At 41.0% G+C, this 15,859-nt stretch overlaps 1 protein-coding gene across 1 annotated transcript in view; it reads right to left on the bottom strand.

The window, feature by feature from the left end:
• Window positions 1-15,859, bottom strand: part of ABCG2 (ATP binding cassette subfamily G member 2 (JR blood group)) — a gene marked incomplete at both ends in the record, with an annotated part of 43,200 nt that overhangs the window by 18,641 nt on the left and 8,700 nt on the right. Inside the window, 3 exons of the mRNA XM_079716819.1 lie at window positions 1,929-2,080; window positions 13,475-13,632; window positions 15,180-15,332. Coding sequence (XP_079572945.1) covers window positions 1,929-2,080; window positions 13,475-13,632; window positions 15,180-15,332 — 463 coding nt within the window. The remainder of the gene's footprint in view (window positions 1-1,928; window positions 2,081-13,474; window positions 13,633-15,179; window positions 15,333-15,859) is intronic.

Here is a 15,859-nt window from a genome sequence, read left to right as displayed (position 1 = left end):
AATAAAGACTCAGTGCGTGAGGGAGGCGTCGCTGGGAGAGACAGGATCTAACAGTTTCTCCCTCACTTTTCTTCTCTCTTCTGCCCTCACTACTTTACCGCTTCCTTTTAATCGCACAGTATTTCAACAGTTTTCTGACTTCACAAAACAGCACATTCCAAACCAACCTTGGACTCTTAGCAAGTCTTCTGTTAGTGCTTGGTCCTTACCCATCACAATTCATGGGACCTGAAACAGCTATCAATATGCTCTGGTGCTTATCAGAACTTCTTCAGAAATCTAGATATAGGTCCAAGAAAAAAAAAAAAGCTATAGAAGAACTAATGTTCCTTAAAGCCAGCTAAGGCATAGCAGGACTGTGTTTGGGAGACACCTGGGGTATGTTCTGCTCTCCAAGTTCACCTGGGGACTGCTAGAATGCCAGTACCCACTTTAGCAATGACTGCTTTTGCCCGTATTAAATTCAGGTCCAAATGGTCCTCTGCTATGCTCCTGTAATTCCAATATAGAGAACAAATCACCAGAACAGCATTCTCAAGAGAATGTGGCTGGCACAGCATAGCTGAATGCTTACCTTGACTTCTTGTGGCACTGTAATAGGGAAGAACAAATCTGACTCCGTATTGGATCTGTTTCTTTTACTTTAACCTTTGTATTCTATTGCTTCTGCTACAAGTTAAGAATGTTGCCTATAGCCTGAAATATTCAGGATAGCCCATTCTCAAGGGTCTGATCTTTAAAGGTGGAACATTTTTCCATTCATATAGAGATAAAAAGTTGCAGAACAGAGAATAATGTTTGTCTTGTTGGAGGTTTACAGGAACACCATGACCAGACCTACATGGACAGCTGCCAAGAACAAAGGATTCCGACACTAAGAAGTTTTCAACAACCAGCCACACCCCCTTCCCTTTTGGTATAAAAGAAGCCTGAATTCTAACATGGGGAAGATAGTTCTTTGGGACACTAGTCCACCACCTTCTCAGTCTGCTGGCTTTCCGAATAAAGTCTCCATTCCTGTCCCAACAACTCATCTCCTGATATACTGGCCTGTCGTGCAGCAAGCAGCATGAGCTCAGACTCAGAAGCAACATGATTATCTGAACTCAGCTTGGCCTGTAGTCTGATCCTTAAGTCCCTCCCCACTAAACTCCCTAGACCCATGCAAGGCTTCTTAATTTTAAATGATAGAGATTAAACAAAAACATTTTAAAATGTGGTTAGCAAATATTTAAAACTGTATTTGAGTTCATGGAGCACCATCTATAATCATATCCAAGGATCTCTAAAATGAAGCAGATTGCATAAGTCATTAAAAAATTACATATTTCCATTTAAATAGAACCAGGCAGTCCAGAGCCATCAGAATGTTGGCCCACTGAAGTCAGACTTACGACTAGCCATTATATTGACAGGTAATTCACACACATGCTAAATCCGCAATCTCATGTTACTAGAAAATTAAGTAGCACCTCCATGAACCCCCAACCAAGGTAGATCAACATCCCATGTAAGGGAAAAACATGATAAAGCCTAATCTGTATCATGGTCAAGAAGACAAATAATGTAGGGACATTAGGCCTTTCCAAAAATATTCAACTGACAGATAACTGGCTATGAGGCCAATATATTTATTGAACTGTTAGGGCAAGGTCACCAGAACTGAGAAGGAGAACAGATACAGACCCAGTAGAAATACACACACACTCACACTCACACACACACTCAAACAGGAAGAAAAAGATACCTCAATAACAAGCTGGCACTGCAAAGTGAAGAACTGGCACTAAACTAACTGAAGATGTTGCGGAGTAGTGGAAGCCATGGTGTATCTACTCAAAGATCAAACAGCACTCCGGGTGACCCCTTTGTTCTCCTTTAGGATACTATTAATGAAGGATCTTACTTCATAAAGAAGTCAACCATACCAGTGGATGCAAAGTAACCCAAGGCCTCCTGAGCAGGCCCGTGGAACATTAATCTTCCTGAGGCCAACAAGGTAAGGCTATCAAACAACTTGAAGATGGAATAACGAGGCTGATGAATGGAGAAGATGATTGTCCGTCCTTGTTCAGACATCCTGAATTAAAAGTGAGGAGATAACGAGTCATTAAACATCTGAAACTTGCATTTCTTGGCAACATATGTTATTATTCCTGCCTTTAGATCATTTGTTCCTCTTTCAACTTGATTTTCTCTTACTAAATTCTCATCTCATATTATCTGTCTGATAGGTAGAGAACCTAAAGTCAGTGCTTTCATGAAACACTACGGTTTCTAAAGGGTGTTCCATGGGTAGTCTAGAATCAATCAGAATATTAATTAAAAATACAGATCCCTGGACAGTCTACTCAGACCTATTGGGTCTATGGAACCATATTTTTAAGTAGCACCCAGGTAATGTGTAAGGACACTCAAGTTTTAAAACTTATTATGAACTAAATATTAAAACAAAGGTCATAAGCCCCATCCTTATTGATCATTTAAGTCTTCTGGCTCTTTAGGGGCTGGTTTTCATTCCTCTGCCCTAATAATGCAATTAACATTACTGAGTACTGACTAGATCTTTGCTAAATACTTTATAGATGACCTCATCTAAATTTACACAATATTGTTACGAGGCAGTACCAATAATAATTATTACTGTTATATAACACATAAGGCTTAGAGAATTAAGCAACGGCTCAAAGTGTCACTGTTAGAAGGAACAGGGCTGGGATTGGATCCCTGGTCTAATACCATGGCCAAAAGACAGTAACTCCTATCTTTATACAGGAGTTACTACTTATGGGTAGAAGAAACAAAGGCCAAAATCACTGTTCAAAATCTGATACTATTGAAAACCCTTTATGAGAAGAATCACATCAATTCAAGCATTTTCTAAGCACTTACTATATGCTAGCCAAGAAAGTTTGTTCCTCCTCAAAGATGACAGGCCAACAGACCAATCATTTCAATACAAGGTGGAATAGAAGTAGCTGAGGGTGCCCTGTAAGCCAAACAAGAGACTGACCCAGTCTGAAGATGGTGTTAGTAGTGTATCAAAGGGGCCGACAGGAGTAAGCTAAGAAGAGAAAGGGCGGTCAAGATGGAGGAAGATGGCAAACAAAGCATGCAATAACAAGGTCTACTCCAGAAACTACAAGTAGTTCAGTGTCATGGCAGAACTGAGGTGTACGTGTGGAGGCGGGGACTGAAAAAAGGACTGCATCAAAAAACAGGTCCATGCTGCGCATCTGGAGCCTGTGCTCCACAACAAGAGAGGCTGCGATAGTGAGAGGCCCGCGCACCGCGATGAAGAGCAGCCCCCGTTTACAACTAGAGAAAGCCCTCGCACAGAAACAAAGACCCAACACAGCAAAAATAAATAAATTAATTAATAAACTCCTACCCCCAACATCTTCTTAAAAAAAAAAAAAGCAGGCCCATGATAAATCCCGTCACTCAGAGGTGGCACGTTAGTCAGTAGACAGTAAAGAGCCAGTAAAGGACTGGCAGCAGGGAGGCGGACTGGTGTGAGGACTCTGTACTCCAAGTGTGGCCTGAGGACCACTGAGGCATCAGTATCAGTATCTCCTATTAGAAGTGGAGAATCTTGGCCTCCACCTCAGAGCGCTAGACTCAGAATCTGCATTTTTTTTTTTTTGCGGTACATGGGCCTCTCACTGCAGTGGCCTCTCCCGTTGCGGAGCACAGGCTCCGGACACGCAGGCTCAGCAGCCATGGCTCACGGGCCCAGCTGCTCCGCGGCATGTGGGATCTTCCCGGACTGGGGCACGAACCCATGTCCCCTGCATCGGCAGGCGGACTCTCAACCACTGCGCCACCAGAGAAGCCCCAGAATCTGCATTTTTAACAAAGACCCTAAGTGATTAGTGTCCACAGTGGAGCTTGAGACAACTAGGTTAGCGCTCTCCAGGGTGAGGAAAGATGCTTGTGTGCTAACTAGTCCAAAACATAATGAAACATAACATAGTCCCGTATTCTATGTCAAGTCACCATTCTCTAATGAACACTGTTAACGTGGTTACAGATAATAAAAATATCATGGATGTATGCTCTAACTGATCCTGAATCCCAGACCCGTTACTGGACATCTTCACTTATATGTGCGATTGACATCTCAAACTTAAACATTTTCCCATCTTCCCATTTCTTCTTATTTTAGCATAGAGATGTGCTTATGAGGGCATGGGCATCACAGGAAGCAAGGAAAAGAGAAGGAGGGGAAGCCATATGAAGGTGGTGTGTCTGGCAGCTTTTAAAAATTGGGGGGGGGCGGTTACTGTCCCAGAGGTAGTGAGCAGAGGGAAGAATGGCCAGAGTGATGGGGAGACTGATTAAATTGAACAACTAAGTTAGTTGACCGAGGGACTTCCCTGGTGTTGCAGTCGTTAAGAATCCACCTGCCAATGTAGGGTACATGGGTTCGAGCCCTGGTCTGGGAAGATCCCACATGCCGTGGAGCAACTAAGCCTGTGCGCCACAACTACTGAGCCTGCATTCTAGAGCCCGCAAGCCACAACTACTGAGCCCACATGCCACAACTACTGAAGCCCACGCGCCTAGAGCCCGTGCTCCACAAGAGGGGCCACCGCAATGGGAAGCCGGCGCACCTCAACGAAGAGTAGACTGACCCTGCTCGCCGCAACTAGAGAAAGCCTGTGCGTAGCAACGAAGATCCAACACAGCCAAAAATGAACAAATAAATTTTTTTTTTAATTAGTTGACTGAGCAAGAAAGTAAACATATTGAGATAATGGGAGCCAAATTTCTCATTGTCTGAAAAGTCATTTAAAAACATGGAAAGGGCGAAGACTAAAAAGAACACTCAAGTGTTAGATCAAAATTGGAAATATTATAAACTCACGGGTTTTTTTTAACATGTACATGCTAATAGAGCAACAGGTACAAATATATTTATATGTATCATTTCTATTCAAACTATATACATATACACACACAACATATTTATAGTAAATATGTATTTCCAAATAAAATATAGATATGTATTTCTATGTTATATATATAGATACACATACACATACACGTGTATTTCCTAGGTCTGTCTGCTAAGTGGGTCTAGAAGCACTGACACTCCTGTAGCAGTGAGCACACTAAGTAATCAGACCTTGGTTTCTAAATCATAACTACACCAGAAGGAACCAGGGCTCCTTGGAGAAACATCTGACACAGAAAAAGTACAAGATGAGCCTGGAACATCTTGCTGACCATGAAGTAAGGAAATGCTTGAAGAAAGATAGGGACATGACAAAAGGACACAAAAGGCAGACTGAAGAGGCTTCCACTGGCCAAAATCAGGGTGAATTTGGTCATAAAAATAAATAAGAATAACAGATTATAACCCACTGAATAAAAGAACAAAATGAGTAAACATAAATGAACAGAGAAAGAAGAAAACTCCTTTACAGTAGAATGCCAACTAATATATGTAGAACAAATGATGTAAAAAGGAAATCACCACTTGGCAACCCTCACAGTAGTAGCTGACAGGCAGGAGTTGTGAGTATAGGTGGGTGGAGATTTGATGAGGAACAGGATATTGGCCTAATATCTAATTATCTCCGCTGAAAAAATACTAATCAATTACAAACAGAAAAATAGTTATTTCACAGCAGACAAACCCAGCAGATACCAACAAGACCAGCTGATAAAGGTTAACATCACCCATGATGGGAGAAGTCAAAATCATGCATCCCTGATGTTATGCACCGAGAACACAGCATCATTTCTTTTATTTATTTACATCTTTATTGGAGTATAATTGTTTTATAATGGTGTGTTAGTTTCTGCTGTATAACAAAGTGAATCAGCTATACATATACATGTATCCCCATATCTCTTCCCTCTTGTGTCTCCCTCCCTCCCACCCTCTGTATCCCACCCCTCTAGGTGGTCACAGAGCACCGAGCTGATCTCCCTGTGCTATGCGGCTGCTTCCCACTAGCTATCTATTTTACGTTTGGTGGTGTATATATGTCCATGCCACTCTCTCACTTCGTCCCAGCTTACCCTTCCCTCTCCCTGGGTACTCAAGCCCATTCTCTATGTCTGTGTCTTTATTCCTGTCCTGCCCCTAGGTTCATCAGAACCTTCCTTTTTTCTTTTTTTTTTTTAAATTCCATATATATGTGTTAGCATATGGTATTTGTTTTTCTCTTTCTGACTTACTTCACTCAGTATGACAGACTCTAGGTCCATCCACCTCACTACAAATAACTCAATTTTGTTTCTCTTTATGGCTGAGTAATATTCCATTGTATATATGTGCCACATCTTCTTTATCCATTCATCTGTCGATGGACACTTAGGTTGCTTCCATGTCCTGGCTATTGTAAATGGTGCCGCAGTGAACATTGTGGTACATGACTGTTCTTGAATTATGGTTTTCTCAGGGTATATGCCCAGTAGTGGGATTGCTGGGTCATATGGCAGTTCTATTTTTAGTTTTTTAAGGAACTTCCACACTGTTCTCCATAGTGGCTGTATCAATTTACATTCCCACCAACAGTGGTTTGTTGGCAATCTGTATATCTTCTTTGGAGAAATGTCTATGTAGATCTTCTGCCCACTTTTGGATTGAGTTGTTTTGTTTTTTTGATATTGAGCTGCATACGCTGCTTGTAAATTTTGGAGATTAATCCTTTGTCAGTTTCTTCATTGGCAAATATTTTCTCCCATTCTGAGGGTGGTCTTTTGGTCTTGCTTATGTTTCCTTTGTTGTGCAAAAGCTTTTAAGTTTCATTAGGTTCCATTTGTTTATTTTTGTTTTTATTTCCATTTCTCTAAGAGGTGGGTCAAAAAGAATCTTGCTGTGATTTATGTCATAGAGTGTTCTACCTATGTTTTCCTCTAAGAGTTTTATAGTGTCTGGCCTTACATTTATGTCTTTAATCCATTTTGAGTTTATTTTTGTGTAACATGTTAGGGAGTGTTCTAATTTCATTCTTTTACATGTAGCTGTCCAGTTTTCCCAGCACCACTTACTGAAGAGGCTGTCTTTTCTCCACTGTATACTCTTGCCTCCTTTATCAAAGATAAGGTGACCGTATGTGTGTGGGTTTATCTATGGGCTTTCTATCCTGTTCCACTGATCTATATTTCTGTTTTTGTGCTAGTACCATACTGTCTTGATGACTGTAGCTTTGCAGTACAGTCTGAAGTCAGGGAGCCTGATTCCTTCAGCTCCATTTTTCTTTCCCAAGACTGTTTTGGCTATTCGGGGTCTCTTGTGTTTCCATACAAATTGTGAAATTTTTTGTTCTGGTTCTGTGAAAAATGCCACTGCTAGTTTTATAGGGATTGCACTGAATCTGCAGATTGCTTTGGGTAGTAGAGTCATTTTCACAGTGTTGATTCTTCCAGTCAAAGAACATGGTATATCTCTCCATCTGTTTGTATCATCTTTAATTTCTTTCTTCAGTGTCTTTTGGTTTCCTGAATACAGGTCTTTTGTCTCCTTAGGTAAGTTTATTCCTCAGTATTTTATTCTTTCTGTTGCAATGGTAAATGGGAGTGTTTCCTTAATTTCTCTTTCAGACTTTTCATCATTAGTGTATAGGAATGCAAGAGATTTCTGTGTATCCTACTATCCAGATTTTTGTATCCTGCTACTTTACCAAATTCATTGATTAGCTCTAGTAGTTTTCTGGTAGCATCTTTAGGATTCTCTATGTATAGTATCACGTCATCTGCAAACAGTGACAGTTTTACTTCTTCTTTTCTGACTTGTATTCCTTTTATTTCTTTTTCTTCTCTGATTTCTGTGGCTAAAACGTCCATAACTATGTTTAATAAGAGTGGTGAGAATGGGCATCCTTCACTTGTTCCTGATTTTAGAGGAAATGATTTCAGTTTTTCACCATTGAGAACAATGTTGGCTGTGGGTTTGTCACATATGACCTTTGTTATGTTGCACTAAGTTCCCCCTATGACTACTTTCTGGAGACTTTTATCATAAGTGGGTGTTGAATTTTATCTAAAGCTTTTTCTGCATCTATTGAGATTATCATATGGTTTTTCTCCTTCAGTTTGTTAATATGGAGTATCACACTGATTGACTTGTGTATACTGAAGAATCCTTGCATTCCCGGGATAAAGCCCACTTGATCATGGTGTATGATTCTTTTAATGTGCTGTTGGATTCTGTTTACTAGTATTTTGTTGAGGATTTCTGCATCTATGTTCATCAGTGATATTGGTCTGCAGTTTTCTTTTTTTTGTGACATATTTGTCTGGTTTTGCTATTAGGGTGATGGCCTCGTAGAATGAGTTTTGAGTGTTCCTCCCTCTGCTATATTTTGGAAGAGCTTGAGAAGATAGGTGTTAGCTCTTCTCTAAATGTTTGATAGAATTCACCTGTGAAGCCATCTGGCCCTGGGCTTTTGTTTCTTGGAAGATTTTTTATCACAGTTTCAATGTCAGTGCTTGTGATTGGTCTGTTTATATTTTCTGTTTCTTCCTGGTTCAGTCTGGGAAGGTTGTGCTTTTCTAAGAATTTGTCTGTTTCTTCCAGGTTGTCCATTTTATTGGCATATAGTTGCTTGTAGTAGTCCCCCATGATTCTTTGTATTTCTGCAGGGTCAGTTGTTACTTCTCCTTTTTCATTTCTAATTCTGTTGATTTGAGTCTTCTCCCTTTTTTTCTTGATGAGTCTGGCTAATGGTTTATCAATTTTGTTAATCTTCTCAAAGAACCAGCTTTTAGTTTTACTGATCTTTGCTATTGTTTCCTTCATTTCTTTTTCACTTATTTCTGATCTGATCTTTATGATTTCTCTCCTTCTGCTAACTTTGGGGTTTGTTTGCTCTTTCTCTAATTGCTTTAGATGTAAGATTAGGTTGTTTATTTGAGATTTTTCTTGTTTCTTGAGGTGGGGTTGTATTGCTATAAACTTCCCTCTTAGAACTGCTTTTGCTGCATCCCATAGGTTTTGGGTCGTCGTGTTTTCATTGTCATTTGTTTCTAGGTATTTTTTTATTTCCTCTTTGATTTCTTCAGTGATCTCTTGGTTATTTAGTAGCGTACTGTTTAGCCTCCATGTGTTTGTGTTTTTTTCCTCTAATTGATATCTAGTCTCATAGCGTTGTGGTCAGAAAAGATACTTGATACAATTTCAATTTTCTTAAATTTACCAAGGCTTGATTTGTGACCCAAGATGTAATCTATCCTGGAGAATGTTCCATGAGCACTTGAGAAATGTATTCTGCTGTTTGGGGATGGAATGTCCTACAAATATTATTAAGTCCATCTTGTTTAATGTGTCATTTAAAGCTTGTGTTTCTTTATTTCTTTTCATTTTGGATGATCTGTCCATTGGTGAAAGTGGGGTGTTAAAGTCCCCTACTATGATTGTGTTACTGTCAATTTCCCTGTTTATAGCTGTTACCATATGCCTTAGGTATTGAGGTGTTCCTATGTTGGGTGCATAAATGTTTACAATTGTCATATCTTCATCTTGGATTGATCCCTTGATCATTATGTAGTGTCCTTCTTTGTCTCTTGTAATAGTCTTTATTTTAAAGTCTATTTTGTCTGATATGAGAATTGCTACTCCAGCTTTCTTTTGATTTCTATTTGCATGGAATATCTTTCCATCCCTTCCTTTCAGTCTGTATGTGTCCCTAGTCTGAAGTGGGTCTCTTGTAGGCAGCCTATATAAAGGTCTTGTTTTTGTATCCATTCAGCCAGTCTATGTCTTTTGGTTGGAGCATTTAATCCATTTACACTTAAGGTAATTATCGACATGTATGTTCCTATTACCATTTTATTAATTGTTTTGGGGTTGTTTTTGTAGGTCTTTTCCTTCTCTTGTGTTTCCTCCCTAGAGAAGATCCTTTAGCATTTATTGTAAAGCTGGTTTGGTGGTGCTGAATTCTCTTAACTTTTGCTTGTTGGTAAAGGTTTTAATTTCTCTGTCAAATCTGAATGAGATCCTTGCCGGGTAAAGTAATCTTGGTTGTAGGTTTTTCCCTTTCATCATTTTAAATATGTCCTGCCACACCCTTCTGGCTTGCAGAGTTTCTGCTGAAAGATCAGCTGTTAACCTTATGGGGATTCCCTTGTATGTTATTTGTTGCTTTTCCCTTGCTGCTTTCAATATTTTTTCTTGTATTTAATTTTGGATAGTTTGATTAATATGTGTCTTGGCATGTTTCTCCTTGGATTTATCCTGTATGGGACTCTCTGCGCTTCCTGGACTTAATTGACTATTTCCTTTCCAATATTAGGGAAGTTTTCAACTATAATCTCTTCAAATATTTTCTCAGTCCCTTTCTTTCTTCTTCTTCTGGGACCCCTGTAATTCGAATGTTGGTGCATGTAACGTTGTCCCAGAGGTCTCTGAGACTGTCCTCAATCCTTTTCATTCTTTTTTCTTTATTCTGCTCTGTGGTAGTTATTTCCACTATTTCATCTTCCAGTCACTTATCCGTGCTTCTGCCTCAGTTATTCTGCTATTGTTTCCTTCCAGAGATCTTTAATTTCATTTCTTGTGTTGTTCATCATTGTTTGTTTGCTCTTTAGCTCTTCTAGGTCCTTGTTAAACATTTCTTGTATTTTCTCCATTCTATTTCCAAGATTTTGGATCATCTTTACTATCATTACTCTGAATTCTTTTTCAGGTAGACTGCCTATTTCTTCTTCATTTGTTTGGTCTGGTGGGTTTTTACCTTGCTCCTTCATCTGCTGCATATTTCTCTGTCTTCCCATTTTGTTTAACTTACGGTGTTTGGGGTCTCCTTGTCACAGGCTGCAGGTTAGTTCCCGTTGTTTTTGGTGTCTGCCCCCAGTGGCTACGTTTGGGTCAGTGGGTTGTGTAGGCTTCCCGGTGGAGGGGACTGGTGCCTGTGCTCTGGTGGGTGGGGCTGGATCTTGTCTTTTTGGTGGGCAGTGCCGTGTACAGTGGTGTGTTTTGGGGTATATGTGAACTTAGTATGATTTTAGGCAGGCTCTCTGCTAATGGGTGGGGTTGTGTTCCTGTTTTGCTAGTTGTTTGGCATCGGGTGTCCAGCAGTGTAGCTTGCTGGCCGTTGGGTGGAGCTGGGTCTTAGCGTTGAGAGCTCTCTGGGAAAGCTCTCGCTGATTGATATTACATGGAACCGGGAGGTCTCTGGTGGTTGAATTTCCTGAACTCAGCTCTCCCACCTCAGAGGCTCAGGCCTGACACCAGGCCGGAGTACCAAGACCCTCTCAGCCACATGGCTCAGAAGAAAAGGGAGAAAAAAAGAAAGAAAATAGCATCATGTCTGTTGTATCTCTGCCAAGAATTCATAGCCTGAGTCTGGTCACGAGGAAACACTGGATGGACCCTATGAAATGTACTCTCAAATATGTGTGAGGACATAAGAGGCAAAGAGTAAAGAACTGTTCAGGATTAGAAAAAATTTTTAAAAAGCAGGGTTTCTGGAAGAGAATCCTGAGCCAGAAATGAAAAAGAGACACTTCTGGGGCAGCTGGTGAAGTCTGACTGGAATCCATGGACTGGATGGTGGCAATGGCATCAGAGCTGACTCCGTGGCTGGAAGGTGTGCAAGGCAGTAATGTAGGAGCAGTGTCCTTGTTTTTTGGAGTTGCAGGCCAGAGTATCTAGGGGTGATGGTACATGATTTCAGAAAAAGGTCTATGGTTGCGGGGGTGGTGGTGAGGGAATGGAGGGAGAGAAAATGCAGTTAAAAGGTAAAAACAGTTGGGGAATCTAGGTAAGGGGAGATGGGATTTCTTTGTGGTACTGTTGTAACTGTTCCGTAACACTGAAACTTTTTAAAAAATGATTTTAAAAAAAGGTGTCCAAAACTTTTGAAATTTCTCTTATAACCGTGATTCTCCTACCATCTTCTTTCTTCGTAAAAGACATTCTTGGGACTTCCCTGGTGGCGCTGTGGTTAAGAATCCACCTGCCAATGCAGGGGACACGGGTTTGAGCCATGGTCTGGGACGATCCCACATGCCACAGAGCAACTAAGCCCGTGCACCACAACTACTGAGCCTGTGCTCTAGAGTCCACGAGCCACAACTATTGAGCCTGCATGCCATAACTACTTAAGCCCTCACGCCTAGAGCCCGCTTCTCCACAATGAGAAGTCTGTTCACCACAATGAAGGTTGCCTCCGCTCGCCACAACTACAGAAAGCTTTCGAGCAACAACGAAGACCCAAAGCAGCCAAAAAATTTTTTAAAAATTTTAATTTAAAAAATTAAAAATCTTTTTAATTTAAAAAATTTTTTTAAGTTTTAATTAAAAAAATTTTTAAAAAGGAATTGATATTCTTCACTCCATTCTTCCATTTTTCAGGCCCCAAATCTTAGAAGTCATTCTCTCAATAATCACACCCCACATCCAATTCTAAGCTAATCCTGTTGATTCTATTTTCAAAACAGAGAGAACCCCCGACTTCTCCCCACCTTACCACTACCATCCTAGTCAAAGTCAGCATATCTCTAACGAGCTAATACAAACAGCCTCTTGACCGGACTGCTGCCACTCACTCTTGCCCAATTATACAGCCTTTTCTCCAGACAGTTGCCAGTCCTATGTTCTAAAACTCTCTGAAAGCTTCCCATGTCACCTAAAGACATTAAAAGCCATAGCTCTTATAGCGGCCTACAGTCTATATAATCTGCCCCCCGCTCAATTCCATCTCATGTCCTGTTCTAACTGTTATGGACTGAACTGTGTGTCCCCAAAATTCATGTTGAAGCCCTAACCCCCAACACTTCAGAATATAACTGTATTTGGAGATAGGGTCTTTACAGAGGTAATTTTGGTTAAATAAGGTCATGTGGGTGCCACAATCCAATAAGGACCAGTGTCCTTATAGGAAGAGGAGACTGGGACACAGACACACCACGGGAAGATACAGTAAGGACACAGAGAGAAGACAGCTACCTACAAGCCAAGGAGAGAGGTCTCAGAAGAAACAATCCTGCCGACTCCCTGATCTTGGACATATAGCCTCCAAAAATTTGAAAAACTAAACTTCTGTTTTAAGCTAACCACCCAGTCTGCGGTACTATGTTATGGCAGCTTGAGCAAAGTAATCAATAAGAGTCCCCACCCCTCCTGAGGTCACTGGGTTCCAAACACATCAGCAGGCACAGTCTGCCGCAGGGCCACAGCTGTTCCCTTCCACTAGAACTCTCTTCTCCCATATATCCAGGTCTCGCTCCCTTGCTCCCAACTCAAGCGTCACCTCGTTGAGGTCTTCCCTGACCATCCTATGTGTAATAGAGCACCTCTATCCCACCATAGCCATCTTTTGCTACTCTCTTAGCCTGCTTCATTTTTCATACAACACTTATATTTGTTAACTGACTGTTTCCCTCCAACAAAGAAGGAAGAAATTTTTGTCTGTGGTGCTTACTGCTGAGTCCCTGGCACCAAGAATAATACCTGGTACATAGTAGGTCACCATATGTTGGATGAATGAAAAAGTAATGTTCCCCTAGCGCTTACCTCTTCAGAAGCAAAAGGACAGCATTTGCTGTGCTTGAATCTAAGCCAGTTGTGGGCTCATCCAGGAACAAGATGGATGGATCAGTAATAAGCTCCATTGCAATACTAGTCCTTTTTCTTTCTCCTCCAGACACACCACGGATAAACTGAGTTCCAACCTAAAACACAAATATTATTGTTATTAACAATAAAAACCACAGCCATTATTGTTTGTTGAGCTCCCAACATGCATGTGCCAACCCTATAAGAGGCACTTTATCTCATTATCCTCATTTATTCTGAAGAGCAAATAAGTGACTACGTGGGCAAAGAGGTAGGTTTCTCTTTAATGTGAAGAGTAAACTGAGGCTCAGGTCAGAGCTGGTAAGTGGCTAAGCCTGATATGAAACCCATGCTTTTAACAGTTCTATATGTTTCTCATCAAGCCATATATTTCATTTTAAGACAGTTAAGCCAGAACACTAAAAGATATGGCCCTGGGCTTCCCTGGTGGCGCAGTGGTTGAGAGTCCGCCTGCCGATGCAGGGGACACAGGTTCGTGCCTTGGTCCGGGAAGATCCCACATGCCGCAGAGCGGCTGGGCCCGTGAGCCATGGCCACTGAGCCTGCGCGTCCAGAGCCTGTGCTCCGCAAAGGGAGAGGCCACAACAGTGAGAGGCCCGCATACCACAAAAAAAATAAAAATAAAAAAAAAATAAATAAATAAAAGATATGGCCCTGACGGAGTGAAGCCACAGACCAAAAAGGGAACAGAAGATGGGAGTAGAAAAGCTGCTGAAAGCATCTATAATTGGTTAGCCTTTCTTTTTTTTTTTTTTTTTTGCGGTACACGGGCCTCTCACTGTGCCCACTCCCGTTGCGGAGCACAGGCTCCGCACGTGCAGGCCAAGCGGCCATGGCTCACGGGCCCAGTCGCTCCGTGGCATGTGGGATCCTCCCGGACCCGGGCACGAACCCGTGTCCCCTGCATCGGCAGGCGGACTCTCAACCACTGCGCCACCAGGGAAGCCCTTGCCCACAACTTTTATCTCAAAAATCTAAGAGCCCAGCACGTAACAGTCTGTAAGTAAATACTGGCAGAAGAAAGAGGGAGGGGCAGTGAGGGAGGGAGGGAGGAAGGGAAGCCAAAAGTGCCACAAGAAAGGCTCTAGAAAAACAACTTGGATGCCACACAAATTAGAAATAAACCCTAATTTGACTGGATATAATTTTGGAAGCCAAACTGCAGCAAAGTGAAACATACAGAGCAGGAACCCTTGGATTTTCATCATGTACCAATTCCAGAAATATACCTCTCAAAGGCAACGGAACAAAGTCCCCTGGAGGAACAGAAGGAGGATAGCTAAAAGGGGAAAAGAAAATAGGAAGAAGGAAAGTTAGCGTGAAGACATGGAATGAGACGTGACAAACAATCAGGGTGGGAGAAGACCAAGGGCTGTAATCACACAGAAAGGGCCACGTGTTCTTTGCAAAGAACACTTCCACATACTGGACCACACTGCTACACTTCATTTCCAGGATTCAATCATTTTTAGGTTTTTTACCTGGCTAACTTCCATCTTCATATTAAGTAAGTAGTCACTTTACTCATGGTTACAGAAAGCAGCCACTCTTTACTATACATACTATAGAAAACTTCTGAACAAGTTATACTATCCACACAGATGAGTCTGATTTGCTGGCTATGAAACATTTTCCACATTACCTTGGAATCTGCCACTTTATCCAGACCTAACTCTTGAATGATCGTGTTAATCCGTTCATTTTTTTCATGATTTGTCATAGTTGTTGGAAGCCGAAGAGCTGCCGAGAACTGTAAGTTTTCTCTCACTGTCAGAGTTCCCATCACGACATCATCCTTAAAGCAAAATGGCATTTTAACAAGACATAGCAGGTCTTTTCTAATACCCTCACTCTTTGGTATATGTAACTTACCCACAAAAATAACATACCCAAGGAAAGTTCTAGCTAATAATGAATTATATAAATTATAATGAATTATACTTGCAATTATACAAATTACAACTAACTCCATATAACAGCTGCAAAGCCTGATGAAATAATTTTCATTCCCTACCTGTACGCCCAAAGAGAACACAGGTAATTGTGATTATTACTAGCAAACATTTCTATACTGCTTTATACAAGGATTTGCCAAAATATTGTTCTAAGCTAGGTGAAGGAGAGAGGTGAAGGTAAAGGAAAAAAGTAAAACAGTAATGTTTTTTAGAAATGATATGATAACAAGAATTGATATCATTGCCCTTACAAGGATCATATTCCAGATTCTCCCTGCCTTTTCATTTAATACTATCCTGAATTTTACGGGAGATCAAGAAAAGCTGGTGTGAAGAGAAGTTGTTTCTGCGAGTATGTCCCATAGTC

The sequence above is a fragment of the Hyperoodon ampullatus genome (genome assembly GCF_949752795.1).
Source record: "Hyperoodon ampullatus genome assembly, chromosome: 1".
Taxonomy (NCBI): Eukaryota; Metazoa; Chordata; class Mammalia; order Artiodactyla; family Ziphiidae; genus Hyperoodon; species Hyperoodon ampullatus.
Note: the sequence above shows the minus strand (reverse complement) of the source record. Positions and strands in the feature narration are given on the sequence as shown.